Here is a 20,540-nt window from a genome sequence, read left to right on the forward strand (position 1 = left end):
GCAGATTGTTGGTCCTTCAGAAGAGCCTAGATCCCAAGTTCCCAAAGAGTGTTCTATGGGCAGAGTCCCAAGAATTCTAGTCGGACCCACGAGTGGTGGCAGGGAAAGAAGATACTGTGCCTGAGGACACAGCAAGGGTGCAACCCCAACACACCTGTGCATCCCTCACTTGCAGAGGGTGTCAGTCTGGTTCGACTAGAGAAACAAATGTAAAGATACTCATATGTTTGTATGTAAGAGAGAGCTTTATAAAAAGAGTACTTGTATATTACGAAAACATCCCAGCTCAGTCCAGATCAAGTCCATAAGTCTGATGTTAGCCCATATGCCCGATATCAGTCTATAAATTCCTCTTCAAAATCATGCAGCTATGCAATAATGCTGAAGGCAGGAAGATTACAGACCAGTGGGTGGAAAGTCTTGGGAAAATCCAGTGTCAGTGGAAGCATCTCAGCACTGGCATGGTTCTCCATGTGACTCCTCCACCTCCAGGTTTCTGGCTTCATCAGCGTAGCTCCATCAGGCTTGTCATCAGGAATGTGAAGCAGAGACAGTGTGTGGGTCTGGCCCCCAGTGATGTATTTATCTCCATAGCACCTCCAAATGAGGTTATTAAGCTGCAGTCTAAACTCCACCCCTTCACTCTTAATAGTCTCAAGTTGACTCCAGATATGTAACTACCACACATAGCATTCCTCCACTGGCAGCGTAATTGGAACCAAAGGTTCAGCACCTTCAAGTGAGCAGCCACACTCAGTGATTTGTGAGAGCTGTTGGGGATTATTCGCTGCTTTCTGTGTTTAACCCTTTCATAGACAACTTAGGTTTGTGAGAGTTGGCTGCGCAAAGGGTTTTTGTCATGAGAATGCGTGCTGAGTAATAGTCAGGTTAGGATCTTGTGATGGAATAAATATCATGTGGGAGACAGATGTGGCCCCTGGACTCTGGAGATGAGGTGAAGCATGCAATGAAGCATGAGGAAAAGGGGTGTATTCTTGGCACATGTATTTGACGGAGTGATGCTTTTTGGAAGCATTGAGTAACACTGAAAGGCATCCTGCAGTGGCTGCGCATGCTTTTTAGTCAAGTCTCTTTCTCTTCAGTGCGGTTTCATTCTCAAGATCCCTTGACAGGTAAGTGCTTCTTGGCCTGTCAGAGCACACCCCGCCCCCAACTCCACCCCTCACTCCAGGCTCATTCTTCACAAGAAAGGAAGTCTCCCTGGTCTTTTGATTTCCTTGCCTACAGTTGCCTAATGAGAGCCAGCCCAAAAGAAGGCTAGTGCCCACACTGTTTCATGGCATTGTAAACAAAAATAAGCATAACATGCTTACGAAAACACCTTCAAACACCTTCAGTGGTAGAGTAGGGCCAGGCAGCTGGACAAGACACACACAAAGTGCTCCCGACTGACATAAAGATATGGAATTGTAGCTAAAAATAAGTAATTCAATTGAAAATGACATCATTGCCCAAAGCACAACTTCCACCTGACCCACAGGGTTTACCCAGACACTACAAGGCTCACCTTGCTGTACTGAAGCCAACAATGCACAGACTCACATGTCTGGGATGCAGCCCCTCACTCAATATTCCACATTTGGTGAGACTGAATATGGCTTCTGTTATAAAGTTATACACAGCCCCGCCAGATGCCACTTGTGTTATTGCTGGAACATTAGCCACCCAAAACACAGGAGAGGCAGAAAACCCGTGTGCACATCCATGTCTCTGCAATCCTGAGAGGGATTTGATGGATTGTGGTGCACTGGTTACATGTTGCATTGCAAACCACAAGGCCAGCAGTTTAAAAAACTAGACGATCCACAGGAGCAAGCTGAGCTTTGTACCCCTGTAAAGTCTCAAAAGCACAGGGATGGATCTGCTCTGTCCTATAGGGTCAGTATCCATTGGAACCGACTCAATGACTCTGAGTTTCATGGTTTGGGAGGGTAGAAATACATTTTTGTTTTCCTATTAATGTGATTCCGTTCGCCGCAGTCATGCTTCAGGATACTTTTAGAAGTGAAGGCTAATTTCTCTGTTTCTTTTTGTTGTTGTTGTTGTTGCTATCCTCATTGTAAACACCATGGTTGTTGTTATACCCATCTAGTCAGTTCTACTCATCAGGACCCTCGATAGGGTTTCTGAGCTTTAAATATTGACAGGAGCAAATGACTACACCTTTCTCCTGAAGAGTAGCTGGTGGAATTGAACTATCAACCTTGCCGTTATCATTCTAATACTTACCAATGGGACCACCACAGTTGTTATTGTTCTAGTTGTGTGCCATCAAATCACATTCAACTCATAGTAACCCTGTGGGCAACAAAACCAAAACATGACCACTGGACCATCTCCCAAGGGCTGTGTGAGCCCATGGTTGCAGTCACTTTGCCAATCTGTCTCCTTCAGGATCTTCCTCTCATTTAATGACCAAGTGCTTTACCAAGCACGATCTCCTTCTCCGCTGTCCCTTCTGTCCACATTTCTAAAACCTCACCATACTCAGTTCTAAGGAGTGTGCCAACTGTAGTTCTTGGTCATCCAAGACCTATTTGTTGGTTCTTCCGACAGTATACTTCACCAACATCGTAATTCAAATGCATCAGTTCTTCCCGGCATGAGTGATTCCCCTGTCCAGCTTTCACGTGCTTATGAAGTGACTGAAAACATCCTGGCTTGGATCAGCTGTGCTTGAGTCCTCAAAGTGACATCTTTGCTATTTAACACTTTTAAAGATCTTGTGAAGACTGTAGTATTTGATCTTCATCAGCAAATGCTTTAAGTCTCCTTCACCTTCAGAAGCCAAGGTTGTGTCATCTGCATATAATAGGATACTGATGAGTCTGCCTCCAGTCCTGATGCTGACTTCTTCATACAGTCCGGCTCCCTGGATTATTTGACCAACAGAGAGATTAAATAAGCACGTGAGAGGATACAACCCCGATGCACATCTTTGCTGATTTCCATATGATCCACTTACTGTACTCGAACAAGCTTCTTCATCTATATACAGGTTCTCCATGAGCACAATCAAGTGTTCTAGAATTCCTGCGCTTCCAAGGCCATCCATAAATTTCTAGGAACCACACCGTTGAATGTTCTTGATAGTGAATAAAACACCAGTAAACATCTTTCTGTGTTCTCTGCTTTTGACCAAGATTCATCTGATGTCAGTGGTGATCGGTTGCCCTTTACTGAATCTGGCTTGTATTTCTGACAGTTTCTGTGGATATACCGCTGCAGCTATGTCTGCATGCTATCTGTGAACATTTACTTTTGCATGATATTGTTCAATAATGTCTGGAATCTCTTGGAGCACCTTTCTTTGGAATATTCAAAAATACGAATCTCTTCCAGTCCGTTGGTCAGAGAGCTGCCTTCTAAATTCCTTGGCATTGAGCTGTGTATCTGTTGAAATGTCTCAACTGGTCTTCCATCACGACTACTTCTGAAGAAGCTGACAGTTAAAGCACCCAGTGCAGGAAACGGATTGAGATGAAAGTCATGACATCTGCTTCATACCTCACATTTCATGAAAATGTGGACACCTCCCACAAACGGTTATACGTTGAGTTCCAGGAAAAAGGGGGTTGTCATGCAAGTTGTCAGTAGGACAGAGATACTTGAACCAAAAGAAGATGTTTCTCTGAGCAATTGAAAAGGCTTTGAAATGTGAGGTATAGGTGGCACTAGATATGCTTTAAACCCCCTCCTCTTGCACAAAAGAGCTCTAGTGACATTGTAGGCTCAGCCCTGGGTTGACCACCGTGAACATACCAGCTGGTCTGCAGGAGACAGAGGAGGCTCTCTGGCCCCATAGAGATGTGCAGTCTCCGAAACCCTACATAGTGTTGCTTGGAGTCAGAATGACAGTCGGTTTGGATTCTCCCAGTGGGAATGTTTTTCCTCAGACAGTCAGTGGTGGTCATTTGTACTTCTACCCTCGAACGTTGTCACAGGAAGAAAATGGCAGCTTCACACACAGGATTGGTGGAAAATGCCACCCCAAGGTGTTCTTAGAACAGAAATAACATATCTACACCAGACGAGACTCAAGTACACTGCAGAATATGACGTTGTTTTTGCTGCTGCTGCTGTTGTTAAATGGCATCGAATTGGTTCCAACTCATGGTGATCTAGTTCTCTACAGGAGAACAAAACATGGCATGCCCCTGACCAGTTTCACAATTGTTCTGTCTGAGCCTCTGTGCCAGGCCAACGTGTTGAGGGTAATTTCCTTCTTCCCGGACCATCTCCTTTGTATAAGGAAAACTTGAAGTACTTACTAGTCCAGATCAAGGATTGCAGCCCTCAGTGTGGATTATAACTTAAGGTAAAGTAATCAAAACCCACACAACTGGACCAATAGGCAACGTCATTGATAATCAGACAAAAGACTGAAATTGTGAAGAATTTCATTTTGTTTGGATCTACAATCAATGCTCATTGAGGCGGCAGTCAAAAGAGTTCAAACGATTCGTTGCATTGGGTAAATCTTCTCCCCAAGACCTCTTTAAAGAATTGAAAAACAAGGAGGTTCCTTTGAAGACTACAGTGTACCTGACCCAAGGCATGTACTTGGATTCCCCTCATATGTATATGAAAATTGGGCATAGGATAAGGAAGATCAAAGAAAAATAATTGCATTTGAATTATGATGCTGGAGAAGAATGTCGGAAATACTAAGAACTGCCAAAAGAACAAACACAATTGTTTTGGAAGAAGTACAGCCAGAGAATGCTCCTTAGAAGCAAGGATGGACAGGCTTTGTCTCATGTACTTCAGACATGTTGTCAGGAGAAGCCAGTCCCTGGAAAAGGACATCAAGCAGAGGGACAGCAAGAAAGAGCAAGACCCCCAACAAGGTAGATTGCCACCGTGGTGCTGTGTTAGTCTGTGAAAACTAGGGAAACAAATCCACAGAAACTCATATGTATAAGAGAGAGTTTTATATAAAGGGTAAGTGTACATTCAGAAAGCATCCCAACCCCATCCCAAGTCTATATAAGTCTGACACTGATCTACAAAGTCCTCCTCAAACTCACAAAATGCACGCAATGATGCCAAATGCAGGAAGATCACAGGCCAGTGGGTAGAAATTCTTTTAATCCAGGCCATGTAAGTATCTCAGCACTGGCAGGGGTCTCCACCGGGCTATTCCAGCACCCAGGGCTGCATCAGGGTAAGTCCATGTGGCTTCTCCTCTGGGATGTCTTGTAGGAAGTGAGCCTTGCAAGTTGAAGCAGGGAACTGGCTAAGGCAGCTGCACCCTGGTCCGACCATCAAAAAACAAGAGACCCAAGAACTAAAAAGACAAGGCTCACCGAGCCATTTATCTCTTCTCCCTTCAATTCATCCCACATGTGTTTATTGGCCAGGTGGGCACAATAAACCTTACCTATCTCAGGTGCCAACAGTGAGCTCCAACGTAACAACCATTGAGAGGATGGCATAGGACCAGGCGGTGTGTTTCATTCTTTGTCTATGGGTTACTATGAATTGGAACCAACTCAACACAACACAACCACGTTGCCAAGCCTGATCTCCTTTTCTAAGGACTGTTCTCTCATGATTGCATGTCCAAAGTACACCAGATACACCAGACAAAATCTCACCATCTTCACTTCTAACGAACACTAGCTGTACTCCCTGGTGTTTTCAATATTCTTCATCAGCGCTCTCATTCCAGTGCATTCATTCTTTCAGTATTCCTTCTGCTGGTCCAGCTTTCACATGCAGATGAGGAGGTTGAAAATACGGTGGTTTGGATGGGCCACACCTTAGTCCTCAAAGTGACTTCTTTCCTCCTGAAAGAGGGCCACGGCAGCAGATATGCCCAATGCAATAGGCCTTTGGAACTGGGCTTTAGAATCACTCCGACCTACCTAGGCCACTCTCTACGTGAGTGCCTTTAGGAGCACACCAGTAGATAGTTCTGCATTTCACTGTTAGAATTTATCATTGTGGCTTCTTTTGCAAACTTAATATTGTTTTTGAAGAATGAGGCTTCATCTTGTTCGCATTTAAATGACTGGTTCCCATCGAAGTTAATGGATCAGATCTGACTAGGTAAGTAAGAAAGTCACTTTGGGAGGATCATTTGTAGCTTTTTCAGTCCCATTTAATGAGCTGGAAAAGTAATTTACAAAGTTTAATGTAGAGGCTGGAAAAAAATTATTCCAACCCCCCCAAACACTATGCCTTGAGACCCTAGCTTATTCACCTTGTGGGTTTTGGTCCATTGTCCTCTCTAATAATCCATTCTGATCTCATGAAGCTGCAGTTGGAGAAAAAGCTTCATATGAGAACAGTAAGCTCAAGCCAGGTTTTTTGCTTCTTTTCCTCCTAACCCCATAATGGAGGGGATTAAACCAGGAAGTCATTCACATTCTAGTCTAAATAGCTTTGTAGCGGCTTTCTTCCGCCTAGAAAAAGTAGGTTTTTTATTTGGAATGTTGGACGTGGTCATTAAAAACTCAAGGTTCATCTGTGTGCAATGAGTTTTTCCTGGGAGAGCTTGCAAGAAGATGGGAACAAAGGGCATTGCAATGGTCACCGTCGGCAGTATAATGGGCTGGCTATAAAATGTTTTCTGAAGGATATTGGTGAGAGTTGCGCATCACTGATGTCATCGATGTCCCTAGGTTGTAATTTGGAAAACATTGAATTGACAGATGCTGTGTTATGTAGGAGGCGGCGCTCTGGTGGTGGAGTGGGTTATGAGTTGGGCTGTTAACTGCAAGGTTAGCAGTGTGAAACCACCAGCTGCTTCTCAGGTGAAAGGTGAGGCTTCCTATGCCAGTAAGAGTTCGAGTCTCAGAAAGCCGCAGGGCAGCTCCAGCCTGCCCTATGGGGTTGCTCTGCGTGAACCTGACCTGACTACGGTGAGCTTGGTTTGTTTCTGTTTCTGTCTGGGGGAGGTGGGGTGGGTTGGTAGCATCATGGGCTAAGGGCTAAAAATCAGGCACATATGCAAATGTGATGCTTCCTCATTAGTGTGGCAAACACTTTATAATTACTCATTTGCTGAAACCTCAGAACAACCTCCTATCGTAGGCACTATTATTTTCCCATTTATTAACCCATTTTTGAAAAACTGAGATACAAAAAGATGAACGGGCTGGCCCACAACTAGTACCCTGTGGAGCTGGGATTGGACTCCGGGCACGCTTTGGACCCGGGTCAGCACGGTTTGTCTGAGACACTGCCTTTCTCCACCAGGGAACAAAAGCGCAGAGATTATGTCATGTCTCAAGTTGCACAGACCCTCAGGGCACAGCTGGCACTGCGACTCAGATCATCAAGTGTGTCACTTATAAGATGCAGCCCAATCAGCACACCTTACCAAGGATCACGCATTCCTAATACATTGGTCATGGGAGTTAGCTTAAAGCAAAAACATGTTTTCTATGATTCAAAACGGACACAATTATGTGACACACATTATTTCATAGCCATCCTGGAGTCAATACACGGTAGCTACAAGATTCCCACCCACTATGACACCAGTTAACCAATAGTTTGTTTCTAACCCCTACAATTTTGTCCAAGGGAAGAATTTGTGTACCAGAGGGCACAATAATGAGTCCATAAAATGAACATTGAAACCACCCCCTGACAATTTGAGACTTTTCATGACTCAGAATTAATATGCATAGAAGAGTTTATAGCATTTGCAGAGATACTGCCCAAAATGATAAATAAAATATATAACAGGATCAAGAAAAACTACATTGGGAATTTGAGGCACCCTCCGGGGAACATCAGACAGCTTTCCTGCCAATCTAATACAATTAAGACCATTAAAAATTCAGACATTTCTGGTATTAAAGTTTGAGTTAATCATTGATGGAAAGAATCTTGGCTAGTTAACTGGAGAGCAATAATAACATGGAATGGTAGATGGGAAAAGAAGTGATAAATAACAATGACAATCTCATAATTACTCAAGAACAGAAGAGTGTACAACCGTGCATGTGTGTTAATAAATTATTTCCCCTAAAAAAGTGTTAATAAATTATTACCCCTAAAAAAAAAGAAAGAAAGAAAGAAAAAGCCACTCACGTCTGCTCCTACTACGTCAATGTAGCTTTCACCTGGCAAAGGAATTGGCTTCATCGTTTCTTTAGCTTGCTATCTCTGTTGGGTGTATTTTGGAGAAGATGCCGCCTGGTGGCCTGTGATGAACTGATTACATCATCGCTTAATTGCTTGTCAGTGTCAAAGACAATGTTAGCTTCATGGAGAGCAGCCCTTTTTAATCTTTCATAGGCACATGGCTCACTCACCAAAAGTTCCTGTTTAAATGCAAATTCGGATCCCCTAGGTCTCTAAGCCAAAAAACGCACCATCATCCAGTCAATTCTGACTCCTCGGCCCGGATGGGATGGAACAGAACCGCCCTTTGGATTTCCAAGGCTTTGCATTTTTAAAGGAGCAGAAAACCTCATCTTCTTTCCCCCAAAGCAGCCGGCGGTTTCAAACTGCTGGCCTTGTGGGTAGGAGGCCAACACGTAACCAGCTACACCAACAGGACACCTTTCAGTGCGCCCGGCTGCACCTGAGGGTCTATATTCCTAGCCAGTGCGCCAGTGCTCCGGATGCTCCTGGAACATGGTCCGTGCCTAAGGCAGCAATGCTAGCGCATAGAACTCTTTTCAAATCATGTGTCAGCCTTTATCGCAAGGGCCCAAGGGTCACATGTATCGAAGTACACACATGTGAGATAAGGTCCAAATGCACTGGACCTTATTGGCCATGTGGTCCAACCGTTCAGCGGAAGGTTGAATCTGCTCTCCTACTTGCCAGGTCATCTCCATCCCAAATGACCTGCAGTGCGTGGAACCCAATAGTCGGATCCCGCGAAATCCCACAGGAGTGACTGCATCACAGTCTCCGAGAAAGAGAAGGTGTGGTCATGTCTCACACCTGCTTGGATAGGCACCTGCCTGGAGAGGGCATCTTTCAGAGCCTTTGGACATTTATTCAAAGCCTACCTTTTTCATTTTGGAAAAGACACCAAAATGCGCTCTGCCAGAGAACCAGCTGGGAGTGCTTATCCCCCCCACCCCCACCTTTGCCTCCCACAGTGAAATAAAGACTTCCACGCAGACTGGCAGGTGAGAAACGAGGGCAGCTGTTTGGCAGCCCAGCAGCTTCTTGGCTGCACTTGTGAAACGTGCCGGGGCTCCTGAGACCATAGACGTCCTCAGGATCAGGGATCCCCCAGACCCTGCGGTGCTTCCTCCCACCGTGATCTTGCAAGCCGAGCCAGAGATACGCCCACTGCTGTGTCTGGCGATTGGGGGGTGCCGACATCGCCCTCCTGGCCTCCCTTTGCTCAGGCCCTTGTGTGATGGTTCCTGTTTTCTGTTCCAGGTGCCAGGGGAGAGTGAGCAGCAGTGGAAGCCAGCCCTGGTCGTGCTGACTGAGAAAGACCTTTTAATCTATGACAGCATGCCCCGGAGGAAGGAGGCCTGGTTCAGCCCAGTCCACACATACCCACTTCTTGCCACCAGGTAGCAATGGCCTTGTGCTTGGACGGGGTGTGTTTGCAGTTTGATTTGAAGTGATTGCAGTTACTTCAGTGCCTTATGTTCTTTGGGGTTTTTTAAATCATTTTATTGGGGGCTCCTACAACTCTTATCCCAATCCATACATCCATTGTGTCAAGCACATTTGTACATTTGTTGCCATCATCATTCTCAAAACATTTGCTTACTACTTGAGTCCTTGGAATCAGCTCCTCATTTCCCCCCTCCCTCCCCAATCCCCTCTCCCTCATGGACCCTTGATAATTTATAAATTATTATTATTTTGTCATAGCTTACACTGTCCCACGTCTCCTTTCACCCACTTTTCTGTTGTACGTCCCCCAGGGAGGAGGTTATATGTAGATCCTTGTAATCAGTTCACTCTTTCTACCCCATCCTCCCTCCACCCTCCTGGTATCGCCGCTCTTACCATTGATCCTGAAGGGATCATCTGTCCTGGATTCCCTGTGCTTCGGGTTCCTATCTGTACCAGTGTACATCCTTCCGTCCAGCTGGATTTGTAAGGTAGAACTGGGATCATGATAGTGGGTGGGTGTGGGAGGGAGCATTTAAGAACTAGAGGAAAGTTATATGTTTCGTCATTGCTACCCTGCCCCCTGACTGGCTTGTCTCCTCCCTGCGACCCTTCCATAAGGGGTGTCCAGTTACTGTTCACAGTTTCACTGGAGTCAGAGGGTTCTCGTCGCTCTAAGCCGCCATGGAGGTGGAGATTGCCTCTGGCTGAGGGTGACGATGCCCAGTCCTGCACCACCCCTGCCATCCCTTGCAGGTCAGAGCGGTGTGAAACAGAGAGCAGTCCCTGGCTGGTTTTCAGAAGGAGAGGCACAGGCTGGTCTGGGTTCTTCTTCCCCTGGCTGAACTTAGAGGAGGTCAGAGGCCACCACCTCCGCATCATTCTTGCAGGTTTCCGGGGCTGTGAGCTTCACGGAAGCTGATCACTGGGCCTTCCACCGAGCTGCTGCAGGGATTCAAAGGGGGCAACACCCTTTAGGTTAGCAGCCGGGCACTGAGCTGCTGTGTTCCCAGACCGCCTTGGTGGGTCTTCAGAACCAAAGAAATGGAATAAAAGCTCAGGGTTCACAGTTTAATCAAAAAGAAGGCACAGAAATACTAATTCCCTTCCAAGTCACTGCCTGTACCCCGAATGACCCAGCCTGACCCCTGAACTGCAGGAAGAAAACTTGTTATATGGGGAGATCAGCTATGTGAGCATTGATAACATTATTACCCATGATCATTACCTTGGTCTCCAGCTGGCAGCCTGAGAGACACAGTACGTTCACGGTGTTAAGCTCATGTGGATACTCATTCTTGCTTCAGCCCCTGATCGGGAAAGCCACTTGCTGCTTGCTCTAAGCAGCTGCCTGGAAAGACAGGGGTGTGGGGTCCCATCTCCGTGTCCCTCCTACCAGATGGCGTACAACCCAGGCTCATTGCTCCGCCCCTCTCCTTTCAAGCCCTCTTCTGTTAAAGAACTCAGCCAGTGTTGTCTCTAAGCCTCACGGAGGAGATAGACTTGGGTGGCATTCGTCTGAAAAGACCCTTTGGCTTGTCCAGCAGCCACCCTGGTTTGCTTGCCCTGCTCATGGTCAGCGTCCCTCCCAGTACAGCAGGTGCACTGAGTAAAGGACAATGTGGAAAACAAGCACACCGGGAGGGGAAAATCTGGGGCCCTTGCTCATGCAATGAGGTCGGGGAGATGGAGTCCCTTTCTACCTGCAGGCTGGGCTTCCAAAGGAATGGTTATGGAAGGCAAGATTCACCTAACTGAAAAGCTATTCTGTCCTTGTAGAAGGTGCAGTGGTTCTCAACCTTCCTAATGCCATGACCTTTCATACAGTTCCTCATGTGGTGGTGACCCCCAACCATAAAATAATTTTCATTACTTCTTCATCACTGTCATTTTGCTACTATTATGAATTGGGCGACTCCTGTGAAAGGGTCGTTCGACCCCCAAAGGGGTCATGACCCACAGATTGAGAACCACTGGGGTAGGGGTTCCACATTGGTCTGTAATCCGCATGCTTAGCAGTTCAAAACCATGAGCCACTCCCTGGGACTCAGGCATTCCCATGGTTGTGAAGATGGCCCTGGACTACACATCCTTTCCTGTTCTTCTCCATGGGTTTTCCAAAACTTGGAGCCAACTCTGGCAACTAATAAAGATAATAATTTTGTGTAGACTTGCTGATAACAGCTTCCTCCAGAGAGTTTTCTTACTCATCCTCAACCTTCAGATAGAAAATATGACGAGCAGGGAGTGAGTGAGTTGCTGGGCACTGAGGTCAGTTGGCATGATGTTATTCACAAAGACAAGGTTCTACATCCTACTTCGGTGAGCTGTGATCAGCATCTTAAAAGCTCACCGTTGGGTACCATTGGACTCATAGCTGCCCTGTGTGTAACAGAGCAAAGCACCTCCTGGTCCTTCCCATCCTCTCAACTGTTCCTATGTTTGAGCTCCCTGTTGTAGCCAATGGGCTGATCCTCTTGCTGAGGGCCTCCCTCGTTCTCCCTGACCCTCTACTTGCCTAAGCATGTTGTCCTTCTCAGGGACGGGCCTCTCCTGACAACATGTCCAAAATATATACGATGAAGTCTCACCATCCTTGCTTCTAAGGAGCATTCTGGCTGTACTTCTCCCAAGATAGACTTGTTTGTTCTTTTGGCAGTCTATGAGACTTTCAATATTCTAAAAGCTCATTTGCAGATATCTAAGGTACAACCATTGGTATTGACCCATCTCGAGATAAGAAGAGTGATGAAAATTGAAAAGCACATGTAAACTATTTTAGCCAATAGACTGCTATTGGTGCCTATACCACCCAAACACCAGTCATCACAACCCTGAGACCTGAAGCATTAGATAGTGCCCAGCCACCACTACCAACTACTCTGAAGGAGACCACATTAGAAGATCCTGGACAAGGGGAAGAAAAATGTGGAACGAAACTCATAACAGAGGCCAGTCTTACTGGTCAATTAGAGACTGGTGGAACCCCAAAAATATCACCCTTAGCTACCTTTTAGGTCCGGAAATGAACTCACCCAAGTGGCTCAGTTTTCAGCCAAACAATAAACAAAATGAACATATTCACTGTGATGGGGTCAATTCCAACTCACAGCAATTCTGTAGGACAGGTTAGGACTGCCCTGTGCGTTTCCAAGACAGTACCTCTTTAATAGAAAGCCTGATGTTTCTACATGGTTGATGGTTTCAAACTGATGACCTTGCGGTTAGTGGCCCAACTCGCCACCCCTATACCACCAGGGCTCCTAGCCACACAACAGACAGGTTTATGAAAGGAACAGTAACACTAGGGAAGGTATGCACATCGTAGAATCATCAGCCAATTAGGATCAAATGGATGGCATTTACCCAAGAACAAAGTTCAGAATGGTTTGGAAAGCGGGAGAAATGGGAACCAGAAACAGGGGACGACGTGGAACGAAGGATGGTACCTGGGAGGAATTGCAGTGCGTGAGATGAAAACAATGTCTCTGAATTACTGGATGCAAAATTGAGGCTGCGTTCTGAAAACCGTCACCCAATTCACAAGAAAAAGTTAAAACAGAAAAAAGATGAAACTACTGAAAAAAATTTTTTTGTCCCAAGCATTGCCAATTCTGTTTAGGAAGGTGGTAAGAATCATGAGCCTGATAACTCTCCCACTCAAAGCAAAGCCTGATTAGACGTATGCAAAAATCCAGTGAATGTGCTAATTAACTGTGGGCTGATTATTTAGATTTCAAATAATTCTTTGAGAAAGAATCCACCACCCGATATTTTTAAAAATAGAAAAATGGACATCTTAACACAGTTAAAATAGGATTGAATTTCAGATCAGATTTATAATAAAGATTCAAAGCTTAGAGGGTTTGTCTTGCGGCACCATGATTTCTTTCAACATTACTCAGTGTCCTTGGGTGACTCTGTAGTTCGGGGTGTGGCACACTATGGCTGGTGGGCCACACATGGCCCACTCTGTTTTGGTACAGCGGGTGAGCTAAGAATGGCTTTGCTATTTTTAAATAAAAAGGAATCATTTGAAAGCCAGAAATGATAAGAAATGTTAACTTCAGGTTCCTTAATAAAGTTTTATTGAAACATAGCCAGACTCTTCATTCACATATGACTGATGCTGCTTTAGCACACAATGCGGAGTTGAATCGTTGCAACAGATTGAGTAGTTCCCTTGGGTAAAATATTTGACTTGTGACCCTTGGAGGAAAAATATCTGTAAACTCATGATCTAGTTAAATGGGAAAGAGATGAGGCTGTTTGCTCCCATAAAGATTTGAGACCTGGAAATCCTGTTTAGGGCCTCTAGGAGTGGGCTTTGATGAGATGGCAGTGGGCTCTGGGTCTGCTTCTTTATTTAATTTAAAGGAGCTCTGGTTCCACAGTGGCTAAGCACTCAGCCGCTCACCAAAAAGTCCAGGGTTCAGATCCACCCGCCGTTCCAGCCCAGGGTTCAGATCCACCCGCCGTTCCATGGAGCCAGATGTGGTCATCGGCTTCCAGAAATGGCCTCCAGCTGTGGCACTCCCGTGGGACAGTCCTGCTCTGTGGGTGGCCAGCGTGAGAAACGGCTCGATGGCAGTGTTTGTTTCTTGGAGGGCAGCAACTCCTCATTTGTGGTGTGTCACCGTCTTGCCGCTTCTCTTATTGTTGCTGTGTTTATAAAAGCACGTTGACTAATTTTTTAAAAACAATCATCACACTGAAAACTAGGACAACGTAAAATCTATTGGTCATGAAAAAACTTTCAGAATAACTGTTGGGAGAAAAAAACACCCCCCAAATTAGGAAGCAAGCAACAAAAAGATGTCAAAGAGCATCATCTCTACCAAAAATGGGTTGGGGGCTGGGGATCAACTTTATTGACAGATGGTGGAATTGTTGTCAGGTGTGGTCAAGTTGACTCTCCACTCCCAGTAACCCCGTGTGACAGAGTAGAACTGCCCAATACCAGTCTTTCTCCCAGAGGGCTTAACTGGGTGGTGGTTGGTGGGTTTGAACTGCTGACCTTGGGGTTAGCAGCTTAATTCGTACCCACTACACCATGAGGATGTACAAATTTGAAGACATTTCTCCTCTCTGATCCTCAGTTTTCTCATCTGAAAATTAGGATCATGATGTCTGCTGTCAGGTAGGTATAAAACTTACACCCTGGGAACAGAAGTCCGGTGTATTTAACATGATGCCGGGCACATAGCAGGGACTGGGTCACCATCTGTCCCCAGATCAGGAAGGGAGCTTTCTTCAGAAGGCTAAAGACAGCCTTTCCCTGCACACAACGAGCCAGCAGGAAACAGGTTTCTTCTAAGTGCAGTGACTTCCTCAGATCATTCATTGTGTGTGTGTGTGTGTGTGTGTGTGTGTGTGTGTGCCCAGTCCAGTCCCGTTCGCTGTGGGGATGATTCACACTCTGCCTCATCACCACCCTGTCGGACAGAGTGACGTTTCCCCCACAGGCTTTCCCAGTCTGGTGATCTTTAAGGAAGCGAAATGACTCATCTTTCTTGAACCACCAGCCTGGACTGTGGGTTGAGTGCTCAACCATTGTACCAACGCTATTTAGGGCCGGGTACACCAAATTCCTGCTTATCCAGAAGATGGCGGTTTGATTGTGCTTTACAGCTGTGGTCCCAGACACTCTAGCGACAGGACTGGGTGTGGCCCACCACACAGAGGTGTGCCTGCAGGCCTTTCTCCGCTGACACTTTGAGAGTGCTCCTGTGTGTCGACCGTGCCACCTACAGCAGCGTCCTGGGAAGTTTGCAAATGTTTTGTGATTTTAGCTCTTCTCATCCGTCAGCTTTTTATAAGTCCTGGGGAATACTTTTATTTATTATTATTTTCTTTTTTTGCTTAGCAAACACTTCTTTCATGGTGCTTGACAGTTTAAGAAGTACATTTTCCCAGATGCAGTGAGAGTATTGGTTTTTGCCTTTGTAGTCATAATTGGCAACAAAGGTGGGCTTAAAGAGGGCAAAGATTAAGATCATAATCTTTCTGGGCATCTCAAAAAAAAAAAAGAAAGAAAAAGCCAAAACCAAACGCATTGCCATCGAATCGATTCTGGCTCCTCTTGACCTATAGGGCAGAGTAGAACGTCCCTGTGGGGTCTTGAGACTGTGACTCTTTACGGGATGAGAGCCTCATCTTTCTCCCATGGACCCACTGGTGGTTTGGAACCGCTGACATCAGCCCAACACATAACCCACTACCCCACCAGGGCTCCTTAACCCAGAAATTCAGCACACCCAGGGTTTGTTTGGAAACACGGAGCTTGTAAAAAATGTCACTGCTCTGAGCTCAGCTCTCTGACCCTTGGGTCTGAGAAAAGAGTGCAGTGGCTGGGAAGAGCAACTGATGAACATGCATGTCTTTACTTACCCTCCCCACCCCAACTTGGGAACGGAGAACACTGAGCATTTCCACTAAACAAACAAGAGGAACAATCTTCGGTGCCTAAGGAACTAACCCGCTTCTAAGTGCTAAAAGTAGTTGCCGCCTCAGGCCAGCCTCAGAAATTTTAGGAACTTTTTCCTTCAGGGAAATATGACCAATTGCCTTTGCCAAGCAATCCATTACAACCAGCCTGTGGTTTGCATGCTAAGCTGAGAGGCACCCCTCATTCTTAGGGAATGTGGGAACTTCTTATAAGGCGTTGCTTCTGAAGACATGAGGAATCTACACATCAGGAATCTGTACCATGTGCAGCTGGAAAGTTAAGGTTTGCCTCCCACACCCACCCATCTCCCTGGCACCCCAATACTTAGTACTCATACCAGATGCTAGTCTCCTGCTCCCCAACCCTCTCAGGCCAATCAAGCATCCCTCAGGGTTAGAGGGTGAAAGGTTAGCAAAGGAGGGAGCTGGGCATTGGAATCAGCCAAGCCAGGAGTTGAATCCCGAGACTTCATTGTGATCTTGGGCAGGATATTCATTTCTCTGAATCCAAGACTCCTTGTCTGTATGAAGACAGTAATACTTCTTTTTGTAGCAGGAGCTAATGGTCAGAGAATAAGTAAAAGTTAAAAATGTGAGAGGGACAAATGCCAAGTGTTTCCAGAGCCGATGGTCTACATCGGTCCTTCACTGAGGAACATAAGACTGCTTCTAATGGTCACCACATCACCTGGGGAAGTTCCTGAAGATCGTTTTACAACCTGCTGAACTCATTAGAGCAGTGATTCTCAACCTTCCTAACGCTGTGGCCCTTTAATACAGTTCATGTGGTGGTGACCCTCCAACCATAAAATTATTTTCGTTGCTACTTCATCACTATAAATTTGCCACTGTTATGAATCGGGCAACACCTGTGAAAGGCTCATTCGACCCCCGAAGGGGTCATGACCCACAGGTTGAGAACCGCTGCATTAGAGCAGAGGTGGAACAAGAGCATAAATAAATAATCCGAGTCCAAGATTGACAAGAAAGTAGAGAAATGCTATTGAACAGTTAATCGTTTCCAGCGACGCCAGACCCCTCTCTCTCTCAGAATGATAAATTATCCCTCATTGCTAAACAATAATAATAATAATACTTTAGAAGTCCACTGCAACGAGTCCATCATGACGCTTCCAAAACCCCCCCAAAACCAAACTCACTGCCGTCGGGTCAGTTCTAACTCGGGGCAGCCCTGTAGGACAGGGTAAAGTTAGCCCTGTGGATTCCCAAGACTGTAACTCTTTACAGGAATAAAAAGCTTCCTCGTTTTCCTGGGGCATGGTTCGTGGTTTCATTTTTTTTAATCGTTTTATTAGGGCTCCTACAACTCTTATCAAAACCCATACACACATCAATTGTGTAGGGCACATTTGTACATTCGTTGCCCTCATCATTCTCAAAACATGTACTCCCCACATAGGCCCCTGGCATTAGACCCTCATTTCCCCCCACCTCCCTGCTCCCCACGCCCTCATGAACACTTGATAATTTGTAAATTATTATTTTTTCATATCTTACACTGTCTGACATCTCCCTTCACCCACTTTTCTGTTGTCCGTCCCCCAGGGAAGGGGTTATATGTAGATCCTTAGAATCGGTTCCCCATTTCCAACCCAACCTCTCTCCACCATCCCAGCATGTTGGTGGTTTCGAACTGCTGACTCCCAGAGACTGTAAAGCTCTACAGGAGCAGCCAGCCTTATCTCTCTTCCAAGGAAGCGCTGGTGGGTGGGTTTGAGCCACCAACCTTGAAGTTAGCAGACCAACACTTAATCACTTGACAGTACCACTGATGCTAAGTAATAAAGAGAATGCTGACTTTAAAAAACAACTGAAGACTAACATGATGTGTGAGTCTCCATTAGTTGTATGGCTTGGCCATCCACGGAGAATGCAAGCACACGGGCAAATCAAATCTACGGAAGATCTGGAGTCTTCAGGACAGTCTCACCCTTTGTTTCCCCTCACACAGGGAGCCGATAGGCTGGGGTGGACCACCTGTTCAGATGTGATGTAGTCATGTGAACGCAGGTTCAAATTCTGAACGTTAACAATGGGATCATGCCAGGTGCTTTACCACACAGACCCATGGATTGCTGGTTTGCAGAATGAAGATCATAATGCTACCTTTAAAGACTCACCTGGAGACAAAATGAGCTCATGTATCAATGGAGTCTTTCACATAGTGAGGATTTTCTTCCTCCATAAGACTGCTGGAGCTGGCCATGAAAGGCCACGAGGGTGATGGAGAAAAGTATTGGAGAAAGGTAGTTGTCTTCGGAAATCCACCTGGGTCATGCCATTAGTCAAGATCTGGTTGCAATCTCTTTTGCCACTTAGTCTATGTAATAAGTTGGTCTTTGGAGCCCTGGTGGTGTAGTGGTTATGCCTTGGGCTGCCTTCCCCATGGTTGGCAGTTCGAATCCACCAGCATCTCCGAGAGACAAAGACTGAGGTTTCTATTCCCATAAGCAGTTACCGTCTCGGAAACCCACTGAGGAATTACTATGAGTCAGGGTTGACCCGATGGCAGTGAGTTTAGTTTGGGGCGTTTTGCTTGGAATCAGTATCCATCAATATTACCAGCTTTCTGAGAGGTGAGCCCCTTGACTGACTGCTCCACTGCCCCATCCAGATGGAAGAACTGGAGGGGAGAGAAGGAAGCAGCTCCTCAGCTATTCCGGCCTGGAGGGAGGTGGTGGTGCCTGGGCGGCCCTCCCACCCAACAGGCGGCACTTGTTAATGAGTTTTTTGTCCCCAACTTCTTTTCTGGAGAGTCCACTGACTGTGGGCTCCTTTAAGGTGGCCGGTGAATGAAAGTACTTAGGGGATCTGACTGGTAGCGTCCTCTGCCCCTCTTTCTTTGCTTCCTTTCTTCCTTCTGTTTATCTCTCTCCCTCCCTCCCTTCCTTCTTACGGATGTGTGTGTGTGTGTGTGTGTGTGTGTGTGTGTGTTTGTGTGTGTGTGTGGTGTGTATGGTGTGTGTCTTGCATTGTGGCATCTGTTGGGAGATGCTAATTACAGCAATTAAGTAAAATGAGGATGGAGGCTGTAATATTGCTTAGCAACCCAGTTACCTAATATGTAATTTTACTAATTTGGCTGAATTGGTGTGCTCCAACTGTTTTTGTTTTAATTAAGGATATTAATAATAATATTTTTATGGAACTTTTTTTTGCAACATGCTCTAAAACTATCCAGAATTAAATTAATACTCCACTATGTCTTAAGAGACATATTCCTTTTGTTTTCCTTTCTCTCAGAACCAGTCAGTAAAGGGGGCACCTTTCAGGATCCAGAAAGAGGCAGGCAGCCCCATTCCTCAGCTGGTGATAGAAAGGGGACACTCGATTTGATCTTCCGTGGTATTGAACATCTCCACAGGCAAGCTCCTGGTGTCTCGGGCAAAGACCTGACCACAATTATGCCTCTCATGCCACCTCTCTCAGCCTCGTAGAAGCCACCTCTTTGGGCGTTTGAAGTAACTTAAGACACTTCCTCCTTTTTGTTTCGAGAAACCAGGAACCAACTACTGTTGAGTCCATTCTGATTCATGGCTACCCTCCATGTGTATTAGAAGCAAACTCTGCTCCCTGGAGTCCTCAAAGGCTGATTGTTCAAAAGTAGATCTGACTAGGATTTTCTTCTGGAGCCTCCCTGGGTGATTTGAACCACCAGCATTGAGGTGTCAGAGAGCTTTAGTAACCAAGTACATTACTGATTTGCACTACATCATGCTGATGATAGGACTCAAAACCAAGCTCACTGCCATGCAGTCTGTTCCACCTCAGAGTGACCCCGCAGTACAGGGTAGAACTGCCCCCTGTGGATTTCCGAGACTGTAAATCTTTACTGAAGTAGAAAGCCTCCCCTGTCTCTCAAGGAACAGCTGGTAGTTTCGAACTGCTGACCTTGTGGTTAGCAATCCAATACACAATCCAGGCTCCTGTGATGATAATAATAGCTGTGACCAAAGACCCTCTGCTAAATGCTGGCCTACGCAGTGTTCATACATTTCCTTATGTTATCCTTGCAAGTACTAGGAGGTAGGTCTTCTATAATTCCCAATTTTCAGTTGAGCAAAAAAGGCGTGGAGAGTTTAAGAAACTTGTCAAAGTTACGTAAGTGGCAAATGACAGCTATGATTTTGACCCAGGCATCTGACTCCTACAGATGCTGCATTCTTGTGGCCCCACTTGCTAATATGTGGTCCTGTTTGTATTTTTCACTTATTCTCAGTCCAATCCTAGCTAATAAGAAACGAAAATCTTGCTGAGGTTTGTGCTTTGCCTGTAATCAAGTGAGTGAGTATCTGAGGTGTTTGGACCCATGGGCCAAAGCATATCCTTGGGCCACTCAAGTTTCAGAAACAGTTGAGGAACTGGGTGTGAATTGCAGCTTAAAGGTCTGCTCCTGGGGCCAGTGCCTTTCCGGCTGGGTACGAAAGCCCTCTTCTCTTGGGAGGCAGCCTTGTCTGGGTTGCTGTGCTGTAGTCTTTGCCAAAAATAAGAGACAGCTG

General features: G+C 45.8%; 1 protein-coding gene across 1 annotated transcript in view; it reads left to right on the forward strand.

The window, feature by feature from the left end:
- Positions 1-20,540, forward strand: part of SNTB1 (syntrophin beta 1) — a gene marked incomplete at its 5' end in the record, with an annotated part of 147,496 nt that overhangs the window by 102,222 nt on the left and 24,734 nt on the right. Inside the window, one exon of the mRNA XM_004697411.2 lies at positions 9,385-9,524. Within this exon, the coding sequence (XP_004697468.2) occupies positions 9,385-9,524 (140 nt within the window). The remainder of the gene's footprint in view (positions 1-9,384; positions 9,525-20,540) is intronic.

The sequence above is a fragment of the Echinops telfairi genome, unplaced genomic scaffold (genome assembly GCF_000313985.2).
Source record: "Echinops telfairi isolate 266 unplaced genomic scaffold, ASM31398v2 ScPeMD7_1;HRSCAF=3_0, whole genome shotgun sequence".
In the NCBI taxonomy this organism is placed as follows: Eukaryota; Metazoa; Chordata; class Mammalia; order Afrosoricida; family Tenrecidae; genus Echinops; species Echinops telfairi.